Raw genomic sequence first — 25,881 nt, 5'->3', positions numbered from 1 at the left:
CATTATGTTAATTTTCCTGTTTATAGAGTCAGAATATAAATACCCTGTTTATGATGATTCTAATCTCTTTCTTGTGCTTGATTCCTCCGTATTCATCATCAGTGTGACAAACAAATCTCTCATTATGCCAAATGCATTGCAAGCCTCTGTGGCTGGGTTTACTGCAGGGGGCTACTCTAATGGCTCAGGGACTTTATCATTGCCCATCAATGTAGAGCTGCATCATAGCTCACAAAAACATGGCAATTCTACCTATTTAAACAAAATGGTGATTGTCCTATTAAAGACACTCCAGCAATGGAGTTGCACTTGTTGCATGGCTACTTACAGTGTTAAGTGCGTTTAATGTAGTGTCATCTCGAGAGGCTGCTAGACAACCGTCTTCTGTTGAGCCACCATCACACATCCCTGCAAAGGCAGCCATGCTCCTGTGGACGCAACACATGTGAAATCAATGTTAAAAATGCTTGCAGAGCTGTGACAATACCACTTCAGTGTCCATGTAGCTCATTTTTTAAAAAAAATCACATCTCACAGATATAGTACAGATGACAACAGCAAAAGCTACTGGTGGCACTGCAACATGGCTACTGACATGTCAAAATAAAAACAAACGGTGGACAACAAGATGGCACAATATTCAAGGCTGTCAAGGGCAGTACAGGTTTAGGAAAAGCAAACCAAAAAACACTGCCTTCATAGACATAAACTAGACAGCTAGTAGGACTGCAACATTAGCCTACTAAATGATCAGTCAGTCAACAAGAAATTATTTGGCAACTGCTGATGACTGATAAAGCACCATATTTGTTAAAGCCATTGTTAAACTAAAAATGGATTGTGATGGGAATTTTTCCCTGTCAGTTTTCAGATGTTTTATATATCGCACTATTACCGTAATCAGTCGAATTGAGAAAATAAATTCCAGATGAAATAAGGAAAACAATTGTTAGTTGCAAAATGGAGCGTGAAACTAAAAGCAGCAAACTAAAGACGGAGCATTTACAGTAGGAGTTGTAGGAGCCACATCAGATGCTGTTTTAGTATGATCCAGGCCTGGTCTCCTTTCTCATAAACTATGATACAGACATCAATAACCATCATTATTACACTATGGCCATCATTAAAAAGCCCATCTGATGTTCCCCATATGCATGCGTGTTCACTGAGCAGAGCTTTGAAATGAAGCTCATTCTGGTAATTTTGTATACACAAATACAACATAATTTATGTCTATCATAGCAGCAGACAGTGATTAATGACACTGTGGCCCCAGACTACAACATAACACATAAACCTGTTAACACATATCACTTTCACTGCAACGAAATCTCAAGGAACGCTGATGAAGGGTTATATACTGTGACACAACACCTGATGAAGTGCAACATTAACAAGCAGCATTAAAATAGCACTCTTGAGACAGACATTTATAGAAATTTTGTTTAACTGATCCTGGGTACAGAAATTAGTTAAGTGAGGCAGAGTGGTGGGGTTACATGTTTTGTATTATCTTTAACATAACCGGTGACGCTTCTCCTTTGAACTGGCACACCAGATCTTGCAGCCCTGCATTTCTCTGGGCTCACCTTGCAGCTCTGAGGTACATGAGAAGATCACAGTCATTGACCCCTGGCATCCAGACCAGCTCCTCATTCTCGGTCACGGCCTGGCCACCAGGAGAGGGGAAAGGCTGCAGCTCTGGGAGCTTGGCCTAATTAGGTCCAGTGAGAAGGATAAAGAGAGGGACAGATGGTGTCACACTACAAATAGCATGCAAGCTTGAAGAAAATATCAGCTTTCAACCCGCTGTCATCAGCCTTTCTCTGGGTGGCAGCGGCGGGGACAAGTTACAGTTGTAGGGATTCAGCACCTCAACACAACACACACAACTGTAGCACTTGATGACTTTCTGTCCTTGCAACACTTCAGATGAACAAATCTGTCTCAAGATGTTTGTGTACGAACACACAATGGAAGATGCAAACATTACTGCAAGTTATCACACAAACCTAAAGCTAACTTGAATGCAAATTGCACAATATGTTAAATTAAAGGATCTTAATCACACAAGGGTTCACAAAAGAAACTGAACAATGGCATAACAACACCTGCTAAAAAGGTTGGTGTTTCTTTCTTTCGTTTGAATTAATATAGAAAATTTTGGTTGTTATGCATTGTAAATAATCATCCGTCTTGCAAGAGCAGCATTGCTGCAAAGACCAAACTAGCATGTTTTTAGCAGCAGCTTCAGTTATTTCATGAGGGGAAGCTGTGATGAAGCTGAATGGCAAGACATTATCGTGTTACCACACATCTTGTTAGGACCTGATTATCTAAAATGAGAAGCGATACCATGAGACAGACTGAATGGCATCTGTGAGGTAAGAGAAAAATTTCTAGATAACTGTTTAGTAACTGAAGAGGCTGCGTATTTCCAGCTTTCACCAACACCACAGAAGGATGACGATGTGCTGTGCAGTGCTTTACCTGATGACTGGGTCCCACTCGGATTTCCCCTTGTGTGCTGTTCAGTCGCCTGAGAAGGGACAAAGAAAGCAGACTGAAACAAAATATTTAACTGGGCAACTGCTGAAACAAATCTGTCAAGTCACAACTGGGTAACATAACCGAGTTAAGAATCAAAGCAGGTAGGCAAGAAAACATCAGAAAACTAACAAATCATGGCCCAGACAAGGTCAAAGACAGTGTGAGGGGACATGGGCTGTACCTTCTATTGTGGAAATCTTAATGGGCGAGTCACATGTGAGAAAAAGTGCACAGTGTTTAATTCTGAAAAGCAAATAAAGATTTCAGAAGAGTGTTCCTAATCGACTGTCCTGCACAGCGAGCTGAGTGGAGCACATTTGCAGGCCTGATATTGTGGATGCAGCAATAAAACAGAATCCCCTAAAAAGAGGAGGAGGAGGTGGAGGTGGTGGGGGAACTGGCTCAGGATATGCAGGGCAAGAGCCTCTGAAACGGCTGCTGGGACGAATGTTGGTAGCCATAGAAACTGCAATTTAATAACAGTGCTCCGAATCTCCAGCTGCAGTGGATTAAAGAAAATGACAAGATGTTCCTTTTGAAAAGCCATTCCCTCTGTTGCCTAGGTAACAGCGCCGATTTTCATACAGTCGAGCGTGAGGCGGCCCAGAATCTGTCGGCATGATTTGCACCCAGAGAAGCTCGCACTCCATCATAGAGACCTGACGGAAACCTGAGATGCCACAGCCCTCCGGTCTTTTTACAGTCCTCCAACCACAAAAACCCAACAAAAACCCAAAGATGGGTACATATTTCACTTCCCTTTCCCCTTCTTAGCAGACCTTCTTCTCTCAGACAAAAGAAAGCAATCCATACTGTTGTGAACTATGGATGACAGAAACACTGGCACAGACAACATCAGCATGTAACAAAATAAAAAACAACAATAACAAAAACAAAAAGAATTTCAGCAAGAATTTTAAATGACCGTTGGCCTGCCAGGACCTTCTGCTGCTCCAGAACATGTTGAAACACTTCTTTTCATTTTTGTTACAAACATTCTCAGCAGATAACACTAACTAAATCTAAGTCAGAATTTGGCAGACCTCAGGAGACCATAGCGATGAATAGCGCTGATAAAGACAAAATATGGTCGTTTCCTGCGTCATCAGCACTTCAGATTAGATTTTAAAGGTTTTATAATGATTTCATAACACTTTAAGCGTATTTTAAGCTGTATTTCCTATGCCATTATGTGACTGAAAGTTTTAAAACACCGATACCAAGCGAGCAGTGTAGATCTAACTAAAAACTATTCTTTGGACTTCAGAGATGAACAGTTTTAAAAAAAAAAATAGAATTTCACTATCCTACTCTTGACAGCTTGTCTCAGAGTACATTACACAGGACGTACTTTATAACTGCAATGTTGAATCTCTGCATGCGGACTGCTAATGAAGAAAAAGTGTTGAATGCACCGAGTGAGTGTGAATCTGGTCTGTGTTGCAGCCGAGATAAAGTTTTATTAATGCGTTCATGACGATGTGCAGTGGACCAGGTTTGCTGTATGTTTGGCAGGAGGCTGTAAGGATAACAAATGATGACCTGTGCACCAGAACAAGAACGGCATCTTGAAGACAGCCCTGTTGTACTCAAATACCTGAGAGCAGACATTCAGCTGGAATGCTACACAGGGCCTGAGAGAAGGGGCCGAGTTCAGATGTACTGCAGCAGGAAGCTCTCAAGAGTTTCCATGAAGACTGCAGGTACACTTGAGCAAACACAGAACAATGCTTACAAGCATGTGACAAAATTAGGACTATGTTAGTAATACTAATGTATCCAACAATAAACATTCCTGCTCATGGTTCATTTTTATCCCTTGCAGACAAAAGGGAAAACAAAAACCTCAAAAACTAGTCTTTAATTTTCTAACTTTTAATGTTAAAAGGCATTATCTCAAAGTTATTAGTCTTACCAGTGACTTTGTTTAATAAGCTGTACAGAGGCTGTTGCCTAGCTAGTCCAACAAACAATGCAAAACACATCCAGTTGTTACAACACGTTCACATCTAACTCAGCCTTAGCACACAGTCTTGTCAAATGACTACAGGCTCGCTTATTAAACCCAAACAACAACGTGACAGTCAACTTTTTAGTGAGCGTGTAATCAAGGATAGCCCCGCCCCCTCCATCAATTTCAGCCAATCGCAGCGCGGGTCCGTGGCACACTGACATAATTGCAGCACAGCAAAAACAAACCCAACTTCGTGGTATTTAAGCGCCGTGACGAGCTGCGTGGACACATGACAGCTGGTCGCAGAGGTGGTAGAGCCGGTTGGACTTTTGTGTGCAGCCCAGCATCGCTCGGTGCGCCATGTCATCGCGACTGTAAACAGGAGCTGCAAAATGGAGCCACGGTAGTCTATAACACGGTCTTGTAGACGTCGTAAAAACATGCTGGGTGCACATTTATCAGTTTAACACTCGCAGATGCATGGTAAACACTATGCGTTTACCGGCTGGCATATTGAAAAAGGAATGACACAACGGCATTTCCATTATGGCAGCACAATAAGGCGTAACGGTATGTGATCTGCAATGACAGCCTGTATGTTCAATTCTCCTGCTACTCACACAATGTGCACACTCGCTTTCGTGCTCCTCGACATAAACAACACAGCCAGTTAATATCATGACAGTGGTGCGGACAGCTTGCAAACATCGCACACTTTTTTTGTCAAGACAAATGAGACGAGCCGACACTCGCGCAGCAAGTCATAACGGGCACGAGAAAGCACGAAGAGTATGAGCGCAAACCTACCTCCGGGGACTGAACAGATCGTCCATTTCTGACATCGAGCCCTACGGTTGGGTGATGACACTGTGTATATAAAATGCTCGTTGGAATTAACTCCCCTCTCCCACCTATTCCTAGGTGCTCAAAATGGAGAACCACGCATTCGCTCCCGGAGAGGTATTCACTGAGCTTGTGCTGTGACCTCAGCCTGCACGTACAGCGTCGCAAGCTCGGCTCGCTCCTCCACAGACACTACTGAGCATGTGCTGCGACCTCATACGAGCGCACACAAGTACAGACGCGCGCACACACACGGGCAGACAGACACGCATGCAGGATATGGAATTCATGTCTCCTCGTATGTCTGCGCCATAATAAACAAGAGTGAAATTGCAAGGCTGAAGACACCCCGCTCAGAATACCAAACGAGCGGAGAGGGGAGGGGAGGGGAGGCAGGGAGGGAGGGAGAGAGAGCGAGCAGGGCCCTGAATGAGGGGGTTCCCAACTGGCAACCATAGGTGCCAATAACAAGGACAGCTGCGACACGTGAGACCCTCCAAACACCACCAGAGGATGCGTAGAGTACAACAGTTTAGCTTGAGCATCATGTGCAACAACCAACCAATGTCCCCACAGGTCCTTAGACAAAACAGAAGATTTTTTTCTTTTTAAGGAAATTTGTGTCAAAGTTGTGGGACAACTCTATAAAACACAATTGCTACAAAAAGTAAATATGTACATACACACGAGAAGTTAAATTGTTTAAATATTCAAGTAAAGCTGAAATAACTTTATGATAATATTGAGCTTTCTATTCTACAGACCTATACTGTGCTGGCAGGTATAATCCTGACAACCATGAGTTCATGACAGTTAATTGACTATTTCACAATTTGAAAACTCATCTGTTCAGACTGAACTTGAACCACGTTCTCTATCTCTTATTGTTTGCTAATGTAGCACATGAAGCATTTCAGCATATTTTATGAAGCTGATATACTTGCTGTTATTCTCTCCATTTTTGTGATGTGTCCACGCCGCTGAATGTAGTTACTGTAAGTTGCGTCAGCTAAACAAATGTAATCTCACAATGCAGCCTAAAAAGACAACTTATCAAAAGTTTGTTTTTAAGTCCCATTTCAATTTTTGAGACCATCGTCACCAGTATCACGACCATGAGAGGAAGTTATTATCTGGGGCACTCCTCATTCATTTTATTATTCACATCTGCTTTCTTATCCTAAGATGATGAGTATCATGTCAGTCAAAGTGGCTTAAAATCCCACTAATGGGCTTCATGTGTATTTTCCATTCTATTCTTATGTTTAACATAAAGCTTAAGTAATTCAGGGCTGACACGTAATTTGACAAATATCAACAAACGGTCAAACAATTACGGTTTCTCTGAGCTTATTCTCTGTAATTACACCACATTAGGATCATTCTTTGTAAACTGATAACACTGACAGTAGTGATGAGCAGAAAACATCATTACACAGAAATCTGGGTAACCAAAACCAAAAAAGCAGAAAGCTCCAGTAAAATGAAGCTGAAAATAACAGACTTGTTTCTCTCCTATCAAAAAAAGATGCTGTGATGTGATGCTACTGCTGAAAAACATCACTTGACATCTACCATTTGAAGACATTCTGAATGTACTTATTGGTACATTTTTACAGATGATATATGAAGTAACTGAAAATCATTAGTTGCATCCTTATTTTAATTAAAACTGTAAGGGAGAGTTGACTCAGCATTCCTGGTCCTCTGTGGGAGGACTAAGAAGGGAACTGTATCAGTGGAACAGACTGGACAAAGGCTCCTCACCTGGTCTCTGGGTTATATCCGAGGATATAGAAAAAGGAGTCGATACGGGCTTTGAACTCCCTGGCAGCAAAAATGTCGGAGAAATGGGAAATGTTGCATTTCCCCCTGTGAGAGAGAAGACAGGCTTCATTAGAAAACAATAACAACTACATGAAAAAGTGATATCCTAGCAGGAGCACACATAGCCCTAATTAGAAACTCTTGGGGTGTTCATCTATTTGAGGTGACAAATACAGCAGCAGGTATCTAGTGCCTGTCAGTGCCTGCTGACTTTGCGCTGAGACATCAGGCTCTGGCTACCGAACCCGTAAACACCAGCTGAACATGTCAGCCTGGCCCTATCTGCTGCAGCTGAGGCATGGGAGACAGACGCTGCAGAGATCTGGGCAGGAGTTCAACCTATATGTCTCCCGGCCAACATGACACCCCCCCTCCCCCCCATGAGCACATCTTGATGCCATTTCCTGTTTCCAGCACTCTGGTTTCTGGATCTATCAAAATAACAGACTTCACAGGTATACAGAGCTCGGCTGGCTTGCAGAGAAACAGTATCTTCCTCCCCCCCCGTAAAAGATTAAAGGGCGCTAAGGAGGGCGGACTACGGAGAGCTGCACCATTACAGCATCCCTCTGGAATTCCCTCTCGTTTATCTAAAGCCTGGAGAATAAATCAAATCAAAGGGTGCTCTGTGCAGGAGAAGTTGCAGCTAATTTGCCCTAAAATCAGTGGTTTCTGGGAGACATGGCTTTGGCTGCTCACCGCTGTGCTGCTCACAGATGGTTTTGGTTAAAGAGAAGGGGGAAGTGGGAGAGGTGGGAGGGGTGGTCAGACAGGAACAGATGAAGACAGAAGCAGAAACACAGAAAGGAAATGACTGAGCCTGTATTCCTTTCTTGTGACTTTAGCATAGAGAGAGAAAGACTGCTATCAGTTTTACTCTAGCAGCTCATGTTGTGACGGGAATGTATGGGGCGAGCTGATGCAGAGCTATTTCAATCAGTTTTAACACGGGACAGCATGAAACACGTGTTTCATTTATGGCTTCGTGACTTTACACATCTGTCTATTTCTGCAGCACCTGCTTACAGAAGCAAAATGTGGTGTATTTATTTTGACCTGGAAATGCTGAGTGAATGCAATGGAGAAACTGTTGCGATGTCTTTTAGAGGTGGTTAGTGGCCAGCTGACAGAGACAAAGCAGTAAATGTAGTACTATTACCATGTTACAGTTCATCATGGGGATAAATACAGCACAATGCAGTTAAGAGTCACTCTTCTGGCTTCTGCTTCTAGTTCACAGCAGGCAAGGGTTTTACAATAGTTGTTTGTCCATTAAAACACAGATGGTGTTAGTCATTAGTCTGTTTGAGTATAGAAGAACAGTATTTGCTAGAAGGATGAATAGTTGGTATTAAAGAACTAAATCTGTAGCAGGAAAATTACTTTCATGAAAAAGAATTTCTAAACTGCAGCCCAAGGTGCCATATAAAGTGTCTGCATTTTCCATATGGTAATACAAATAAAACATCAGTTAAATAAATAATTTTCATCACCACAGAACTTGGATTGTTTACTGTTTAAAAATAGGCCACGAGTGTGAACTCAACAGGCGAATGCAACACAACACGACAAATAAAAGCTCAGTGCTGTAACGGGTACTGTGCTACTGTGCTATAAGTGCAAGCATTGCAAGCACAGTAGCTACGATGTTACTGGACCATGAGGGGCGAATGTCGAGTGGAAGATAAACTATATTGTTCCTTCCATGTGCAGACTTTATCTTCTGCCTCAGCTGAGATAACTCAGCTCACAGTGTGTATGTGTGCATGGAGATATGTATATGTTAAATGTTTGTTTACCTGAGAGCAGCAGCATGATAAGTGTCCACATAGTCAGAGATGAAGAGTTCTCGACTCCTGACCACCGGGTCTGTGATAACCAGCTCTCGGCCAGAGTCTGTAGGGGGCAAAAAAAAAAATCCAAAGATGTACTGAATACAAATTCACATTATATATAAAATGCTAAAAACAACCAATCTAATTTATGTACGACAAATAGAGACAGAGTAGCTCAGGTATTTGAACTCAGTTATAAAATCATGAACACAGTTCTGCGTACACCTGAAGTAACAAGTACCTCCGGAGAGGTCAATATTATGCCAAGTAATTCAATAAACCATTAAAGTGCAGTCCCCTGGGGAGAGGACATAATGTTCAGTGAAATGACCCTTCCGGGGGTTAAGACGCATCAACAGCACCAGAAAGACCTAACACTCGTCACTGACAAATGACCTGAGTTGTGCTGTGCTGTGGCCAGTGTACTGCAGTCCTGTGACATCAATTCTAATAATCCTGAGTCCCTGCTGCAAGGACAAACTGCAGACAGGGGAGCACTGCAGAGCACCGAAGCTGCTTCTGTATGTGTGCTATATGTATGTGGTGGTTTTATTGATTGTGGTGGTTTTATTGATTGAGATTTTAGGCATAATTTAGTACAAAAAAAATACAGTGTAGTGGTATGTGACTCTTCATACTTATAAAATCTAAATACTTACTCACCAGCTGAGTATTCTAACTATTAGAAGCCATGTTAAATCTGATTTCCTCTGTGACCTTTCTGTCATCCAGATTTAGTGTTCAGTTGAGAAAATAACAGTGAAGGTGCTTATGTTCCTGTAGATGTCTATGTGTTATAGTGTGATGAGCCCACTGGCACTGATGGTGTTGAGAGAGTGTGTGCTCAAGAGCCACATGACACTGCAGGTTATTAACACTTGACAGCGCTGCTGTCTGGTCTGAAGGAGTGTTACCCGGGGAACAGCACAGAGCCACGGGATTGGCTCAGCTTCCTGGGACAGAGTCTTCTGGTTTCTATTTGAAATGCAATTCACAGCCAGCTCTTATATCCCCCAACAGTGTGAAGAGTAGAGGCAGGTATGTGTGTTTGTGAAAGAGAGAATTTGAGTGTTGTGTTACAGAACAAGTGTATTTACTTTATGTGTGCATGTTCATGCTATGAAAATGAGGACACGTTTCGGTGAATACAAGGCAGTCTCACCGTTCTCATTGTTGCGATCCTGCACCAGGTGCTGGTAGACAGAGTCGGGCACCTCTGACTGGCGGTAGTACCATTTCACATTCATCAGCAGATGGTCCCGTTTACTCTGCAAAACAGAGAGAGAGACACACACAAAGAATGAGTGAAGAGGAAAGAAAGAAAAACAAGATCTCACACTAAGATAAACAGACATCATTTTGTTTGATTACCACGTCACAAACTGGCCCCTTGGCAAACAGTTGCTGTGCAGGCGCACTTTTTATGACTCACACAGGCTGATGCCAAAAAGCAAGCAGAGAGACCAAGTCAATTAAAAAGGGATTGCAGAGCATTTAGAGCCTTAATAAAGTAAACAGTGGGATGGCCGTTGCTGGAGGAAGTGTGGAGAGAGAGGAGCCATGAGGGGGATGATGAGTGTTCAGCTTCTGCCACCTACAAATCAATCCTCTGCCTTCTGCTTTCTCTTCTCTTAATGACAATGCTCAAATGATTTAAGATAGTATTTGGGGTTTTAAAGTTAACTCATGCACAGATACTGTAGCTCTTTACTATACTTTATGCTCTTTAAGTGCTGCCACCCACTGGCCTTTAACTAAAGTGCAATTCAGCAAAAAAGACTTGTAATCCCTTAGATGACCAGCAAATGGCAGCACTGAGGTGAGAACATGGCTTTCCCAGGTCCAGTCAATGGAACAACAGAGAAGGAAGGGGGGGTAAGAAAGAAAATGGTAGAAACTGAGGCCAGCGCTGAGGTTAGGGATGAAAAGGGCAAAATACTGTTTTCATTTCATGTTATAAAATATTTATTGCGCCTTCAAATAAGGCCAACTGACCGTTACAGTGGTTTGAAAGAACATTAGAGAGACTGTCAGGCTGGGTGCTGGACTGCGACACAATCCTATTGGCCCCAGCCATCTTTATTAGGGACTCAGCTACACTGCACTGCACTGGCTGAGACACCTGCACCACCACTGACACCACCCATTGAGAAATGGAGAAATGAGCACATGGAAAAAAAATGAAGAAGGGGAAAGACTATGGTAATCGAAGACAGACAGTTTCAATTCCGCTCTTTCCAGACTCTTAATTGTGTCTGTGTGCGTGTGTGTATGCACATGAGGTCAGAGTAAAGATATTTAAAACCTTTAGAGTACATTGTTCTGTTATGTCACTTGGGAGGAGGTTGAGCACACGCAGCCAAGCAAATCATCACCTCCCCTAAACCCTCAAGCCCACCTCTGGTTTTCCTATTCTCTCCATTCCTCCCCTCCCTCCCTTCTCCATCTTTCTCATTCCAACCCTTCACTCCACCAGCTCTCCATTTTCTTTGCCTTACTCTCCCCTTCTCCAACCTTGAGCAGGGAGGAGGAAAGAGTGAGTAATTGAACCTGTATGTGTTAAACAGCAGCTGGCATGCAGTCAGTCGGCTGCACTTGCTGCTCTGGACGACTGTGCAAGTATGCACGAAACATCATGCGCAACCACACACACTTTTGCTCATCATGTGACAGAGAGCCATACTGATGGACTGAGGCACAAACCCCCAAGCACGTAGCCATACTGTGTGTGAAGAAATGTGTGCAATGATGTCATGCCCCCTCCCTCCCTCCCTCCCAGCAGTTAGCCCACCCATCCCAACCTCTTGTCTATCCAATGTACAGACACTGTTGCCTTCTAGACGAACAGGCTGCCTGCCACAGCAGAATGAGTAGTTATCAGGTGCTTATACATAATTAATACTTTAAGGAGACTGTAAATGCTGCCACTGTACTACCTGAACATTTTATTTTCTGGCTGTAAAACCACAAAATCAAAGGGATTTCAGAGAACATAGAGGCTGATGCAAAAAGAGAAAAGAACTAGCAAGCAAAAAGACACACACAATCCTAGTTTGACACCTTATTGATGAGCTTGCATTATTTCAAACCAATCACAACGAACCACAACAGAGAACGAATGTTACTTCAGCTATCATCAGTATCCTCGTCACTAGAGGGGAGCTGCCGCTCCCCTGAGCAGATTGCTGTTCACGACAGCGTTAAGCCTTCTCAGGCAAAAGGGGAAGAGAGATGGAGAGAAAGACTGAGAGTGAAACATATGGAGCACGTAGTGGGAGTGAAGCATAGCTTTCAATTATCACAATTCTATAAACACGCTGGGAGGAAAAATGAGTAGATAACGCAATGAGAAAATGAAGGGGGGTGATAGACAGCTCAGACTCGCCACATGAACTACTAGTTGTATTGTCTGGGTTCCGCTAAGCCTGCCATAGAAAATAACAGAGAGAGAACATATAAGAGGGAAGCCACAATGCTGAATTGATTAGAGACATTCCATGCTGCCTGTAGAGAGCTGAGCCTCACACAACGTCAGCCATCTTTGTCTGTCCTGCCAGAGGCTAAACATGGCCCTGCCCTCCCTCCTCCTGGGCCCTAAACCCTGGGAATGCCGCTCACTGCGGAGAGGCCAAAAGACTTACTAACCCACTAGTGAGAGAAAGAAATGAAACAAGAGGGGGGAGAAGAGAGAAAGCGCAAGGAAGCAGAGCAAAGGAGATTGGGGGTGGGTGAAGAGAGAGGGAAAGAGGTTGGATTAAGGTAGGAGGAGCAAGACCTTCTTATTTCCTCAGACTTAAAATTACAACTGTCCTCCTCCTGCTTTACTGAAACCCCCAGGGTACAAGGCCACCCCTTTATTCATTGAGTAGATATAAATCTGAGAGTCATGCTTTGGGGTTGAGCACAATGGTACCCCCTCCCCTATCTCCAGTGGCTCAGCGTGGCCTGTGGATTTCTTGGGCACATTCATCAGACAGGGGCTGGATTCTTTTAAAGGTTATACACTGGGAAATATTAGAAGATTTCAAAGTATATTTCTTGCAGAAATATGTCACTATTAATAATAAACAAATCAATGCATTCATCACTGTTCTAAAATTGACCAAGACAAGCCAGGCATTGTGGGTGTCGGTTAATTCCCCCTCTGACTAGCTAAAGGTGGCTGGCCCCTTGGATCCATAATGGCTGTGTAGTTTTCTTTGTGTGGCTGCATGTGTGCCCAGTCAACTCTGGACCTGGGGCCCCTGTGTACGACTACTACGACACTACAAAGACTTTAGGGGATAGAGGGAAATACAGAGGGCAGACTTTCCTTTTAACAAGGAGAGGCTTTAAATTTGAAAAGAAATCAGCTCTGTTAGACATACACTTAACAGATGGACCGAATGTGGAGTTATTTCCATGTTTCCATCTAAAAGAGGGTGAAATCACTTCAGTACTTTTCAGCACAAAACCAACAACAACTCTAATAACTTTTGATGTTTGCAACAGTGCTCATCGGCAGCACTGACTTTCTCACACATATACTCACACACCTTTAACACACCTATAATATTGTCACTGCATTGCAGTCAAGCTAAGCTGTGACAAAACTAAGGGAACAACCTGTAACCTTCGAACCTGATGCCCTTTTCTTCCTCCTTCCCCCACTGTAACACTAGAGCTTTGCTTTAAACAAAACCAGGCCCATAGTGCACCTCGTTTTCTCTGCTTTTCAAACACTCTCTTCTCCTCTACCCTGTTAGTGACCCCCCCCTCCCCTCACTGGTGACATCAGCAGCCAGGATCTATGACTTCCTTCAGGAGGTGGCAGCCAGAAGTAAGGAAGGAAAGACAGATCCCCAAACACACAGATAAAGGAGACGGCAGAGAGGGAGGGAGGGGGAGGTCAAACAGACAAGAGCAGCAACAGCAGCAGCTCAGTGTTAGCAAGGAATGTCAAGCAGTTGAGCTATGCTAGCAGGCTGCTGAGCTAACCGCTTGGTTAACTATCGCCCCAGGGGCAGGGGAGGCTCGGATATGGTAGATCAGGGATGGTACAGTGTGACATTGACAGACAGAGGCTCAAAATGGCACAGAGGGTGGATTGTGGGGGTGCTCACCTCGTCTGCCGCAAGGGGAGAGTAAGCACAACCCAAGAACAAAAGGCTGATTGTGGCATTTGAAGGCAGAGATGGGATCTGGGAGGACTAATCTGCTGCTCCGACATGATAAGATTAGAGAGGGGAGGCAGGAAGCGCTGGCTGGGAAGATCACACATACACTTGCATAGACACATACACATACAAAGATGATGAATCTGATTGGAAGGGTTTTCACTCAGCTTTCTCTCTTCCTTATTTTCCTTTTTTCTCTCTTATTTTCTCCCGCTCTCTCTGAGACAGAGATATCTGCCAGCACACCAGCACTCAATAAGCACTTCCATCTGGACCAAAACACACACACACACGCTCAAAAGCTGCATGTGTGTGAACGTACACTCGTACACTGGCGAGGTACAAGAGATCTGCTGTGCTCACGCAATCTAAGACATCTCAGTGACTGACAAAGGAGGTTGTAAAAAGAAATGCCAGCGTGCTGTGTGAACAAACACACACATACAAGTAAATGCACACACACACACAAACATATATGTGAGAGTGTGTGTGTGTGTGTGTATATATATATATATATATATATACACACACACACACACAAACATATATGTGAGAGTGTGTGTGTGTGTGTGTATATATATATATATATATATATACACACACACACACACACACACACACACACACACACAAATAACAGGCTTTCAGGATAAGCACCACTATTCTTCTCCCAACCCTGCAGTAGAGCGGGGCAGGCTGGGACTGTGTCAGAGGTAAGAAAAAGCATCTCTAAATCAGGCTGTCAGAGCCAGCAGCAGCAGGATTCCTCTCTGCAATCCTCCTCTTTCCTTATGGGCTTCACAGTGAGCACTTGGCTACTTGGAGGAAGGAAGAATAACCTGATTCTCAAGCCTTCTTCTCTTAGGCACATATTATAACAACGAACAAATGGTGATTACAATGTTTGCGCGGAGAAGACGTGCACAGCCTGATTACCAAGCCTGGCGACAAGAACAAATGGGAGAGAGGGTGGGGGTGGGTGGGTGGGAAGGGTGTTGAGTCCCAGCTGTGGTGGTGGTGCTGGCAGGACCCTTGCGCCGTGCCTACACAGGGGTGTCTCTCTCTCTGCCTCGCTTTGGCTTGACCTGTTAGGATATTAAATCGGCACCCTCTGCTTTGAACACACTGGGCCCATCTGTCAGCCCAGCTCCCCATATTGGATTGGATGAGCTTTAGCCAATTCAGAGTGGGCAGATTTGCTCTTGTTGCTCTTTGAGTGAGTGAGTGAGTGAGTGTGTGCGTGTGTGTGCTTTTGAACATGAGCACCCACGCCTGCCTTAAAATTTAATCCCCACTTTTTAAGGAACCAAGCATACATGTCAAAATCACTTCACGACAGACACACTGGTCACATCTTTGTACAATCCGACAACGTACAGCAACACGTCAGGATGTTGACAGGTCCTTCTGTCACCGAGGCAAAAGAACAAGGCAAATAATCTATGGCGGCAGAGATGGAGAGAGGAAGGAAAAAGAGGAGAGGGGTTGAGTCACGAGAAACTGACAGATGATACTAATTAAGACTTAAGGGCTGAGGGCCACTATTGCAGGCCTATACTGCCAACCACAGGCACACTTTACTCAGTGGAGAATCACAAGCACCACACATGACTGCCACATCTGAGGTCTAGGCATTCCAACACTTTGTCTCATGCCATGCTGACAACAAACATGGCTAACTGCAAGAGTCTCAGCTTCATCTCTCCTTTATTTCAAATGTCTCCCACTGGAAGAACAGATTTTAATGGCAGTAAAAAAAAAGAAAGAAGAAGAATGCATACTGCCCTCCTTCCAGATAGAGTTGCAGTGGAGAATCAAGCACACTAGCCTTGAATGCTTGCTCCATAAAATAGCCAGGCTGTGGCCAACCCAAATATTTGCCTTTGCCTCCAACACACTTCTGCTGCACGGTGGTTTTAGCCAAGAAACTTAAGACAATTTAAGAGATGGTACAGAGAGCAGCACCGTGAAAGGCAAAAGGAGGAGGATATAAAGAATACATTCACTAATGATGATCATTATCTGAAGACCACAGACACGGAGCACTAGGGACCTGACAACTAGTGTTCAGTGATTTAAGCGACACACAAATACACAGACACTTCTTTCTTTTTTAAAGAACACAGAAATCCTTGCAGCACTTGCGGGGTATAGTCTAGAATGCAGATCCAAGTGAGACTTCAAACGCAGGCTGTGTGAGGACAGATGGAGGCAGTTAGGAGAGCTCATATCTGGGTGTTCAGATCATAATACTGACTTTATTTCCCAAGCTCTCCCTCTCAGCCAGACACACAGTTATAGCCTGCCAGAAAACATTGTCATTTCTGCCTTCAGTCTTTCATTTAGCCGCTTCAAAGCCATCTCGCTTTGATACCTGGCTTCCCGTGCGTGCATGCGTGCGTGCATGTGTGTGTGTTTGCTATAGCCTGGGATGTTCTCTTGAGAGCAGAGACTTGTCTGGTCTCAAGGTAATACCCATGAGTCAGAATTCAGAGTCAGAGTCAGACACAGACACAGAAACACACACACACACACACAAAGACTGAGGAATGCTGGTGTTTTTGGACGACACAGGCTTCCTTTGTGTTCTGCAGAGTGTTTAAACGGCCTGGTGTTTTGTTTGGAAGGCTCTTTGCCTGTGATCCATTGTGTTAGCTTGCCTTGTTAGCATAGCCTGGTGAGCTAATGAGACATCTTACTGGACCACTGCTGTGGAGGAAGTGAGGGGGGCACTGCTCACTGAGAGAGGCGTGCAAAAAGGATAAGAATATCAGGCTCTGTGCGTATGTGTGTGGATGTCATATTGGATACCTGCCCAGCCAGCTAATCCAGATCCTGTGTGTGCGTGTGTGTATGTATGTATGTGTGCACACGTACGAGTGGCAGCCTCTTGAGCAGGGCATGGCAGGGAAGGAGCTGTGGGGCCGACTTAGCACCGAAAATGGAAGACAGGAAATGAGAAGGCTTACTTAAGCCAGAGCTAATCGATCTCCCTATTGGTATAATTCACACAGGTGTGCACACACGTGTCTGCAGATGTGTGCCACTTCAAAGACTGATGGGGTGTATGCTTTGAGAGAGATGATCGAGCTTCGGTTAAAAAAAAAAATAAAAAAAAAAATAAAATAAAATAAAATAAAAAAAGGGCAGCGTGTGTGTTTGTATGTGAGAGAGAGCGTTTTTCTCTACGTAAGAGCAGCTGTCAGGCCATTAGAAGAGTATCTATGGGGAGTGTGCGTGAGTATGAAATAGATACAGAGAAATCGAGAAGCTCCTAGTGTTTGTGTATCTGTATGGTAAGCACACACTAATACACTGCTAACAGAAATATTTAAGATCCTCCCAACACCCACACACACCCACACACACACACACAAGTATTTCTGTGTAGGAACACAAAACACATCACGTAAGAGTGAGATAGAGGTGTGGCCATACACAGCCAGAGACGGAGGCAAATAAGATGAGAATCAGAGTGCAAGCATGCAAAAACAGATCTTAACGTTGCATGTGAAACCGGACAGACAGCATGGCAGACAACCCTGAAGAGCTCGTATCACCATGAGCTCAACCAGTTGTGATTGTTTTGTTTTATCTATCCACTGCCTCTGAAGATATCCATCTCTCCGTCTCTCCCCCGTCGCCGCCACCACCCTCATCTATATCTGTGTCTGAAGGTGACCTTGCCTGTCTGTCAGTCTCCAGCGATGACACTGGCCCTATCAGTAATACATCATGTAAGCTGTGTATTGGCCAGATGCCGCACAAGCTGAACAGTGGGTGGTCTGTCAGGCGCACTTTGTACAATATGCAAATAATCACATGCAAATTGCCTACCAATATGTGCGACGATATATCAGTGCCGATGCAAATGCAGCAGGCTATCAGATGTGTGTGTGCTAACAAAAGATTTGAAGAGGTTACATGCCTTTCACCAAATACAGCTAGCAAAATCAAAAAGTTATTCTCAGCAACTGTAGCAACTGAGTGCTAGGGAAGAATGTGATTATAACACACGTGCAGATATACACACACATATACACACAAGCCAGAAGCTTTGAGCAGCCTCCTGCTGTGCTGCAACAAGAGATGTATTGTAGACAACACAGCTGCAATAACAAGGCTGGCCCAGTGCTAGAAGAAGCTGTACTGCATGACTCTCAGTCTACACCAGCAATAACAGCAGCCATATTGTAACACAATTATGGATGGAATTTCTGAGAGTGTGACACATTTCAGGCCATTTAAATAGAGATTTTGCATTTTCCAGGATATAGAAATGAAAGAATGATTTGCCTTTTTTTTAATCTGTAAGTGTCACAAGAGTGTATGATATAAAATGTGGAATGAGATAATGAGACCACTGTAAATGAAAAAAAATAATGTGAATTTAAAAAACAAGAGCAATGCAAGTACACCACTGTTTACCAGACAGATTAATGTTCTCTCTAAAAATGGGTGGTGTTAACAGCAAGATAAAACATGAAGTAAGGTATATAATACTGAATTCGGTAAAGCAAAAAAACCACACACACTCTGTTCTGAATTAGATGAGAAGACAAGCTGTGAACTGCCATTGGTAAGTGGAAAAATACACCTTTAGAAACTCTTTAAAAACCCACTGATATCCCCCAAAATTTGATGTATTATATTCTTCATAATTAATTCCTTCAAAGGAGGAAGGCAGCAGAATGAAGCTGGAAATGCAAATGTAAATTCTTCTTTGTTTAATTTTGTGAATATTTTCACAACACTACACTGGCAATTCACCAAAAGAACATTCAGTTGACAAAATACTGGATCAATGGGTGACTATTTTGCAAGAGTAACAGAAAATATCATGTCTTGGTCAAAAAAATGCCCTAAGAATTATAAGTCATATAATTTCTGTAACACAATAAAATACACATAGTTAGGCAAATGATTGCTCGCTAAAGCAGAACATGGGAAAAACATTGGAGTCATGACGGGCACAGTGTGTCAAACACATTAGTTATCGTTCACACACAATCACACGCATAAACAGAGCGCCCAGAGAGAGAGTGAGACAAAGAGGTTGAACAGCACACCAGCATCTATACTCTCTGCAACCGAGGCACATCAAAGCCTTCTCCGCCCATATCTATGTGTGTGCCTGTAAATCAAAAGGCCTACTTTGAACATGAACGCACACACACAGTCACACACAGAGTGCATCAGCTTTGTGCAGTAGCATCCAGGGCTGGGTAGGGGAGGTAAAGGATTTTGCTGTAGACGGGGGAATTACTTGCCTCAGCTCACTCTATCAGGGAGGAGAGGGGATGACTGTTTACCCGCAGTCAGTGAAAAAACAAGAGGAAAAAAAAAGGAAAGAGGAAAAAAAAGAGAGAGAGAGGTCAGTGCTGTGTCTGAGACATTGCTTTCTTCTCTGCAAGTCACCTATTGCTTCACATTCCCCCGTCGCTTGCCCCCGCCGACATCATCGAAAGGTGACACAGAAACATACATTTACCTATGTTTTTATAAATAGCTAGGGTTAGATAAGGCCAGGGCAATTTAATTAGTTGTAACAGCATGCTCAGTGCAAGATACTATATACAGGGACAGAGGCGGCGGCGGAGGAGGAGGGGGAGGAGGAATAAATGGAAAAGCACATACAAAGGAAAACCAAGTCATCCCTGTGTGACCATATGGTTTGGCGGGGACTTCCTACCCACCACAGAGGAAGTGTCCGTTTACAGTGCACAGTTCAGTTGTCCGCCATCACATCCTGTCTCCCAGCTCTAAACGGCAAAGCGAAGCCTGCTCAGCTCAGCCCAGTCGCAGCTTTGAAGTTAAATCAAGCAGAAAGGAGACACAGTTCACCATACCATGCAATCAACATCAGCATGAGATCTGGTAGGGCGCACGCAACCTCAAACAACAAAGCAGTGGCAGCATGAAGAGAGAGCTTCATGTACTATAGCTTGTGTGTGAATCTCTTCTGCTTTCAGAAACCATTTTGTTGGCAGATTATCACTTTATTTTCCCCTCTTTTGTGGTGGTGTGACTGACATCCACCTGTCCTTGGGTAGAGGGTGATTAGGTGTTCTTACAGCTGGCTCTTTGTAACAGAGTGGATGCTCGTAATAGATGGTGTGTGGAGCGTGATATGATAGGCTGATGATTGAATGATCTAGCAGACACTGACTTACAGCCTGTGGAATACAATAGGGCGGGGTTATTGATGACTCTCTTAAACAGCGGGTTTCATCGCCACGGCAGCCCATACATTATCACAGTGCAGCCACACCCCCGCCACCGGCCTGCACCAATGGGCAAGCGGCTGCCAAGCAAACAATCCCCAGCAGTGTTGGAATGGTTGAGGGAGAGAGGAGAATGCTAAATGTGCCACTTCATCTGGTGATTGACACAAAGCCTCTTGTTTACCGGCACCACGGAGATTTGCATCTTTTTACCGGTACCTCTCCCTCCCCTCTTCTATCTCATTTGTGTTCTTCTCCTCTGCGTATCCCACTTCGTTCTCACAATCCTCCTTGTTTGTGGCAGCGCTGCATGAAGTGGATATTACCCCACCCTGCTGATATGATATTGATCAGCCTTGTCCCTCTTCTCTGCTCCTTTCTCTCCCCTCTCTTCATAGCCCACTGCATTGATTCCGCCTCTCCCCCTGAGCCCGCCAGCTAGGAGTGATTACACACGCTGCTCACACACGGTGATGCAAACACACACACACTAGAGTCTTTGGTAGGGATGTGGGGATGTGTAGCTTTGCTTTACTTTAAAGGCTATAAAGCTCAGCGGCTGCTGCACCAGCCTTGTGAAAACACTGCTTCTTTTCATTCAAGGCAACCAATGACTGCAAGCTCAGCATGACATATTACCCTAATAAATATTGTTGTTATAGCATGCTAACATAGCACATTGTCAGGCCAGTGTAAAGTCGACTGTTACTCCGGTGGTTTTTGTCAGGCTGGTGCTAAAGATGGCTGTGGTTGGGCTTGACAGGTGGGCTCCAGACACCTTGTGATTCTATGCAGAACCACACAGAGCTGATACAAACTCCTTATATGGGCTTGTGGTGCTGTGCTCACTAGTAATAGCCTAGTAGTTAGCCCACTAAAGTCAAAGCAGTTAAATGAAACAGAACAGAGTGGGTGTCAGCACTACACAGAAAAAAGTCTTTATCAATGAGACAAAAACAGCAGTGTACAGTTGCAGCAGATTGAAGTTGGAAAAAAAAAAAATGAAACTCTCCTAGGCAAGTGGAAAGTGCTTCACTGAGTCTACACACCAAAAGCTAAGCTTGCCTAAACAGTGCCAGCAACAGGAGACATACACACTTTCACATTAATTAGTTAAATACCTAACCCTCTCCTGTTGGCAGATAGCATCTCTGCTGACAAAAGCTGGTGGAGTACAAATGGTTTTGGAAGGGGAGTCTTAGCTGATGAGTGAACAAGTGCAGTGTGGGCTGATGCCGCAAGAGCAACCACTTATCTCTGTGGCAGCAGCAACAATCCAGCAGAGTGTCTACAGCAACAGGCCAGAGATCCCACATATTATACACACCCTCACTGCCATTTGGCATTTAAAAGGCATTTTAACATGGCAGCAAACAGTTTGCACCTAATTATGGCCAGTTGCTGCTGTGTCCTGACTTTAGTGGGAGTCTCAGAGCATCACTGGATCAAGAGAAGGTCTGTTAAACCTACTCTCTTAAGGATAACCAGCACCTCTGCCTTTAGTCTTGATGCCGAGGTGATCTGGATATGTGTGTTTTTTTTTTAAGTGGCTCTTTCACATGTAAAACGTTAACAGTCCAAACAAAGACAAGAGAGGAGAGCAAGAACAGTGTGACTTTGATCAATAGTTGTGATCAATATTCTCCCTCTGTACATTTCACTGTTGAATTAGTACTTGTATCACAGTGCAATATAACCTCTTACAGAGGCTCAAAGTGACTTTATTTCAGTGTGTGACCCAATAAACAAAAACTTTTCAATTTACCTACATGAAACACTCAATTAGCAGCTTAACAAAAAGCTAAAACATCGCATTGATAAATAAATAACATCATGTCTCAGCATCACTGAGCCAGAGTATGTAAAAAAAAAAAAACCTCTAATGAACCAATGAGGCATCTTTAAAGATGACACTACATGAGGCAGTCAGCCATCTGTTAACTACAAGCTCCTTCAGTCCCCTACAGGTCCTGTCACAAGTCTACAGCTACGAGAGTGTAAGCACAACTTCCAGTGTGGTGCACACACTGAAGATAGGGGTGTGTGTTTTGGGTAAATGTGTGCATCTTGGCTTTGCAGGGAGGAGAGGATGAGAGGCCCGTGTCTATACAAGGAACACAACTAGACAGACAGGGGTCTCAATCATCTCCATCACCCTCTTCTGATGGAGAGAGTCTCTCACACTCATCCACCAACTCCATTTCCCACTCTGACAGGGCTGCACATTAAATCATTCCATTTCACCTGGAGAGGAGGGTGAAGGTAGGAGACAGAGAGGTGGGAGGAGGATGGGAGAGTTTTTTTCTTACTCTGTCCTTTCTTGTTGGAGTGTGAACCGATTTGGACATGCCCACGTGCTGAGCCACTATCAGTAATGGGCCCAAATCAACCCCCCCATCCCACAATGCCTTGAGGCACAAGATTCATCACCAAAGGACCAGACAGTAGAGGAGAGGAGAGGAGAGGAGGAGGGAAGGAAGAAGAGAAATAATGTAGAATAAGGTGAGGAATGTTGTAAGATAGGAAAAAAGGCAAATGATCGGAGCCTATAAAGAGTTACTCACCCTCAAATGGGGAGGGCATTATGACGATCTATAAATGGGCAGTTAAACTCAATAGCCCACGGTTAGCTTGTCGTGATGCTGCAGTGAAAATCTATATAGCAGAATGTATTAGCCCTACCATAAACACTCAGCTAGTACCATCTGGAGTAAAAAATGTATTTAAAATGTTGTGACTATTTCTATTAGCTCTAGAGCAAGTGAGAGGAGGAATAAAGAAACACAATCAGAGGAAGCTCCAAACACTTTGTAGCATAGCAGCAGCTTGCCTTAACAACTGTATAGGGGAAGAGTAGAAGCCAATGAATGAAAGGCATGGGGATTTGACAACTGTACAAAAAAAGAAACTTGGGGGAGGTCTGTAGTTTCTTAATCATTTCCTTAAGATAGTGCTTAGGCTAATAAGAGTAGGCTTATTAACGCAGACTTTCCTCCCTCAGCCCTGTACACAAGTGTTAACTGCCTGCTGAACAAAGGCGGCTCTGTTCAAAAACACAACACTGCCAAACTGTTAAGTACATTCCTATAAAGGGAAGAAGAAAGAGCGTTTGAGCGTGGCGGGAGCAGAAATGAATACAGCTACTGAGGGCATAGCACAGCTCAGCCCTTTGATGCCAGGAAATGTATTTACCATCGTGGATAGTGTTTATACTGCTTCACAGTGCACTGTCTATGATCGAGGCAACAATAAAATCAACTGGTGGTAGCAAGAAATCTCAGCAGAGATTATGTTCGGGAAAGAAATGGGGCTGAGAGGGAGGGAGACGGGGGTTGAGGTATGTGCCGCAAAACAGCAGACAAGCAGTGGAGGTGGTTGGGAATTTAGAGGTTTGGACTGGAGGGTTTTTAGGAAGCACAACAGAGGAATTGGGGATTACACAGTGCAAGAATAATGGAGTGTGCAGTGTTTTGTGCGTGGATGCAACTCCCAAAATTGCACAAACACCTAAGTGCAGAATAAACGAAGTGTGTGTGAATGTGTGGTGAAACGTCTCCAAGTCTCTGCAGCTGCGGTTCCTGCAGTCCATGTGATCCATTGGCAGTGACAGACAGGCAAACACAATTTAGGCTTGCCCATCAAAGCACATGCAACACCAGTCACAGCCACTGTGGGCATAAATGTGACGCACTGAAGGGGAAAACACACAATCCTCCTTCTGTATCCCAGGAAAGACCAGTCTCAAATTGTCAAATCTGAAAAACCTGTACGTTCTACATTTCTACATTTATATTTTTTACTGTAAACACCACCGTAGATACTCAAACTTTTTCTGTTACAGTAGGTGAGGCTGTTCTCAGTCAATCTATAGGGATATTAGTGCATTTTAAGGCTCAGGGGATTTTTGCAAAATTCTCATTCGAGCATAAATTGAGTTGTGAACCCTTCAAAATATATATAGAAGCTCCAGTGTCTGAATCTTGATGACAAGACTGATAAGACTGATAAGAAATTCTGTTGTTCACCTGTACTGACTGGACTGTGCTGAGCTAGAGAAATGGCATATATGCGAGTTCTTGAACAGAGAAAATATTCTCCTTTCACGACGGAAGTAATGAGAATATGTGTGCCAATTGCATTGCATTAGATCAACAAATGCTCAGAGATGGAGAACAGATAAAACTAGCAGTGAGTCACACTGTAGCACATGTACAGAATGTCAGAGGGTCTGGGTGAGATCGCAGTGTGGCTGCAGGGGAGCTGCTGGAGATGGCAGCCTGTGGTGATGTTGCTGTTGTTTTAAGGGCTGTGAGGCTGCGGGCTCCAAGGTACAAAGTGTAGACATTCCTCAGACCTCACAGCAATCCCTGAAATTTCCTCCTCTCGTGTCTGCTCCCTTGCCCTTCTTTCCTTCCTTCCTTTGCTCTCTCTGCTGGCAAGAGTTAATTTGCACCATGTGTTCTTTAACAGAGAAAAGGGTGGGGGGGTAGAAGCGTGTGAACTCGATACCACTGTAAATCTCCACTTCCACAGCGGTACCCTCTCGTCCCTCCTCCCCCTCCTCTTCTGTTCTCTCTCATTCTTTTTTTATTGGCATGTCACACATTGGACAAGCTGGAAATTACACTGAGCTGAGCTGAGAACCAGTGGTGAAGCACGCCAGATACCCACTTAAGCTGAGAGAGCAGGGAAAATGTGGATGGTGGAAAGGAGAAAAATAGGGGACACGTAAAGTGGGAGAGTAACCAGAAGGTGGGCTGAAATTAGTCGGCCATTTTAAGAGCAGAGGCCAATCCAATTAAAGCTTGACCAATCTACGCAGATGTGTTTAGTGTCTGGTTACTACAAGGAGTACTGGGTGGCCGGGCAAAGACTAGATTCTCCAGCAAATACAATGCTCACTTTCCCTGTAAGAAGATACTACCTGAACACGATGAGCAAAGAAAAAAAACAAGGGATTCATCTACAATTCTATGGTATCTACTGTGGAAACCATGAAGCCCAAGTGAACATTAGCTTACTTCAAAGGATCCTTCAGCCTCTAATTTAGAGTCACCCCCCTATGGAGGAGTCGACTGTTTTCATTTCAACAGGAAGACCTGGTCAGGTAATTAAATAGCCCTGTCATTATTTTCAAATGCAACGATCAAGTTGGGACTTTGCAGGTTTTCAGAGCATCAAATCCTCCTGCCTTTTGGGGGCCTTTGCTGCATTTGTTTTCCCGCTTTCTCATCAAAGCTGGTGCCAAAGAAGATAGGACTGTCTGTTTGCTCTCCTGCTTTAAAGATGAAATGTAGTGCTAAACACCAGAGAGCAGTGAATTTTCCTCAGATGTTAGTGAAGACATCAGACGAGACATTTTCACTTGTGGTATGCCAGGAAAAAAAGTGTCAAAGGAGTCACTGAATATTTCAACAACTCAGCAACAAGGGGTGAAATTAGCACTTGGATATATATGCGAGGCTCAGATGTCATCTGTTAGAAAAATGACT

At 43.9% G+C, this 25,881-nt stretch overlaps 1 protein-coding gene across 9 annotated transcripts in view; it reads right to left on the bottom strand.

Moving 5' to 3' along the window:
* The window catches only part of rerea (arginine-glutamic acid dipeptide (RE) repeats a), a 119,489-nt gene that overhangs the window by 27,273 nt on the left and 66,335 nt on the right, over positions 1–25,881 (bottom strand). For 7 of the 9 annotated variants that reach the window (XM_046397271.1, XM_046397273.1, XM_046397277.1 and 4 more), the window contains 6 exons: positions 10,172–10,277; positions 8,974–9,070; positions 7,115–7,219; positions 2,491–2,539; positions 1,590–1,714; positions 329–428 (listed from right to left, as the gene is read on the bottom strand). In XM_046397271.1, the coding sequence (XP_046253227.1) occupies positions 329–428; positions 1,590–1,714; positions 2,491–2,539; positions 7,115–7,219; positions 8,974–9,070; positions 10,172–10,277 (582 nt within the window). Of the gene's footprint in view, positions 1–328; positions 429–1,589; positions 1,715–2,490; positions 2,540–5,311; positions 6,277–7,114; positions 7,220–8,973; positions 9,071–10,171; positions 10,278–25,881 lie in introns of those variants that run through there. The other 2 variants (XM_046397278.1, XM_046397279.1) reach the window with 1 other exon arrangement.

Source organism: Scatophagus argus, chromosome 8, assembly GCF_020382885.2.
Source record: "Scatophagus argus isolate fScaArg1 chromosome 8, fScaArg1.pri, whole genome shotgun sequence".
Taxonomy (NCBI): domain Eukaryota; kingdom Metazoa; phylum Chordata; class Actinopteri; family Scatophagidae; genus Scatophagus; species Scatophagus argus.
This window is presented reverse-complemented; position numbering and strand designations above follow the sequence as displayed.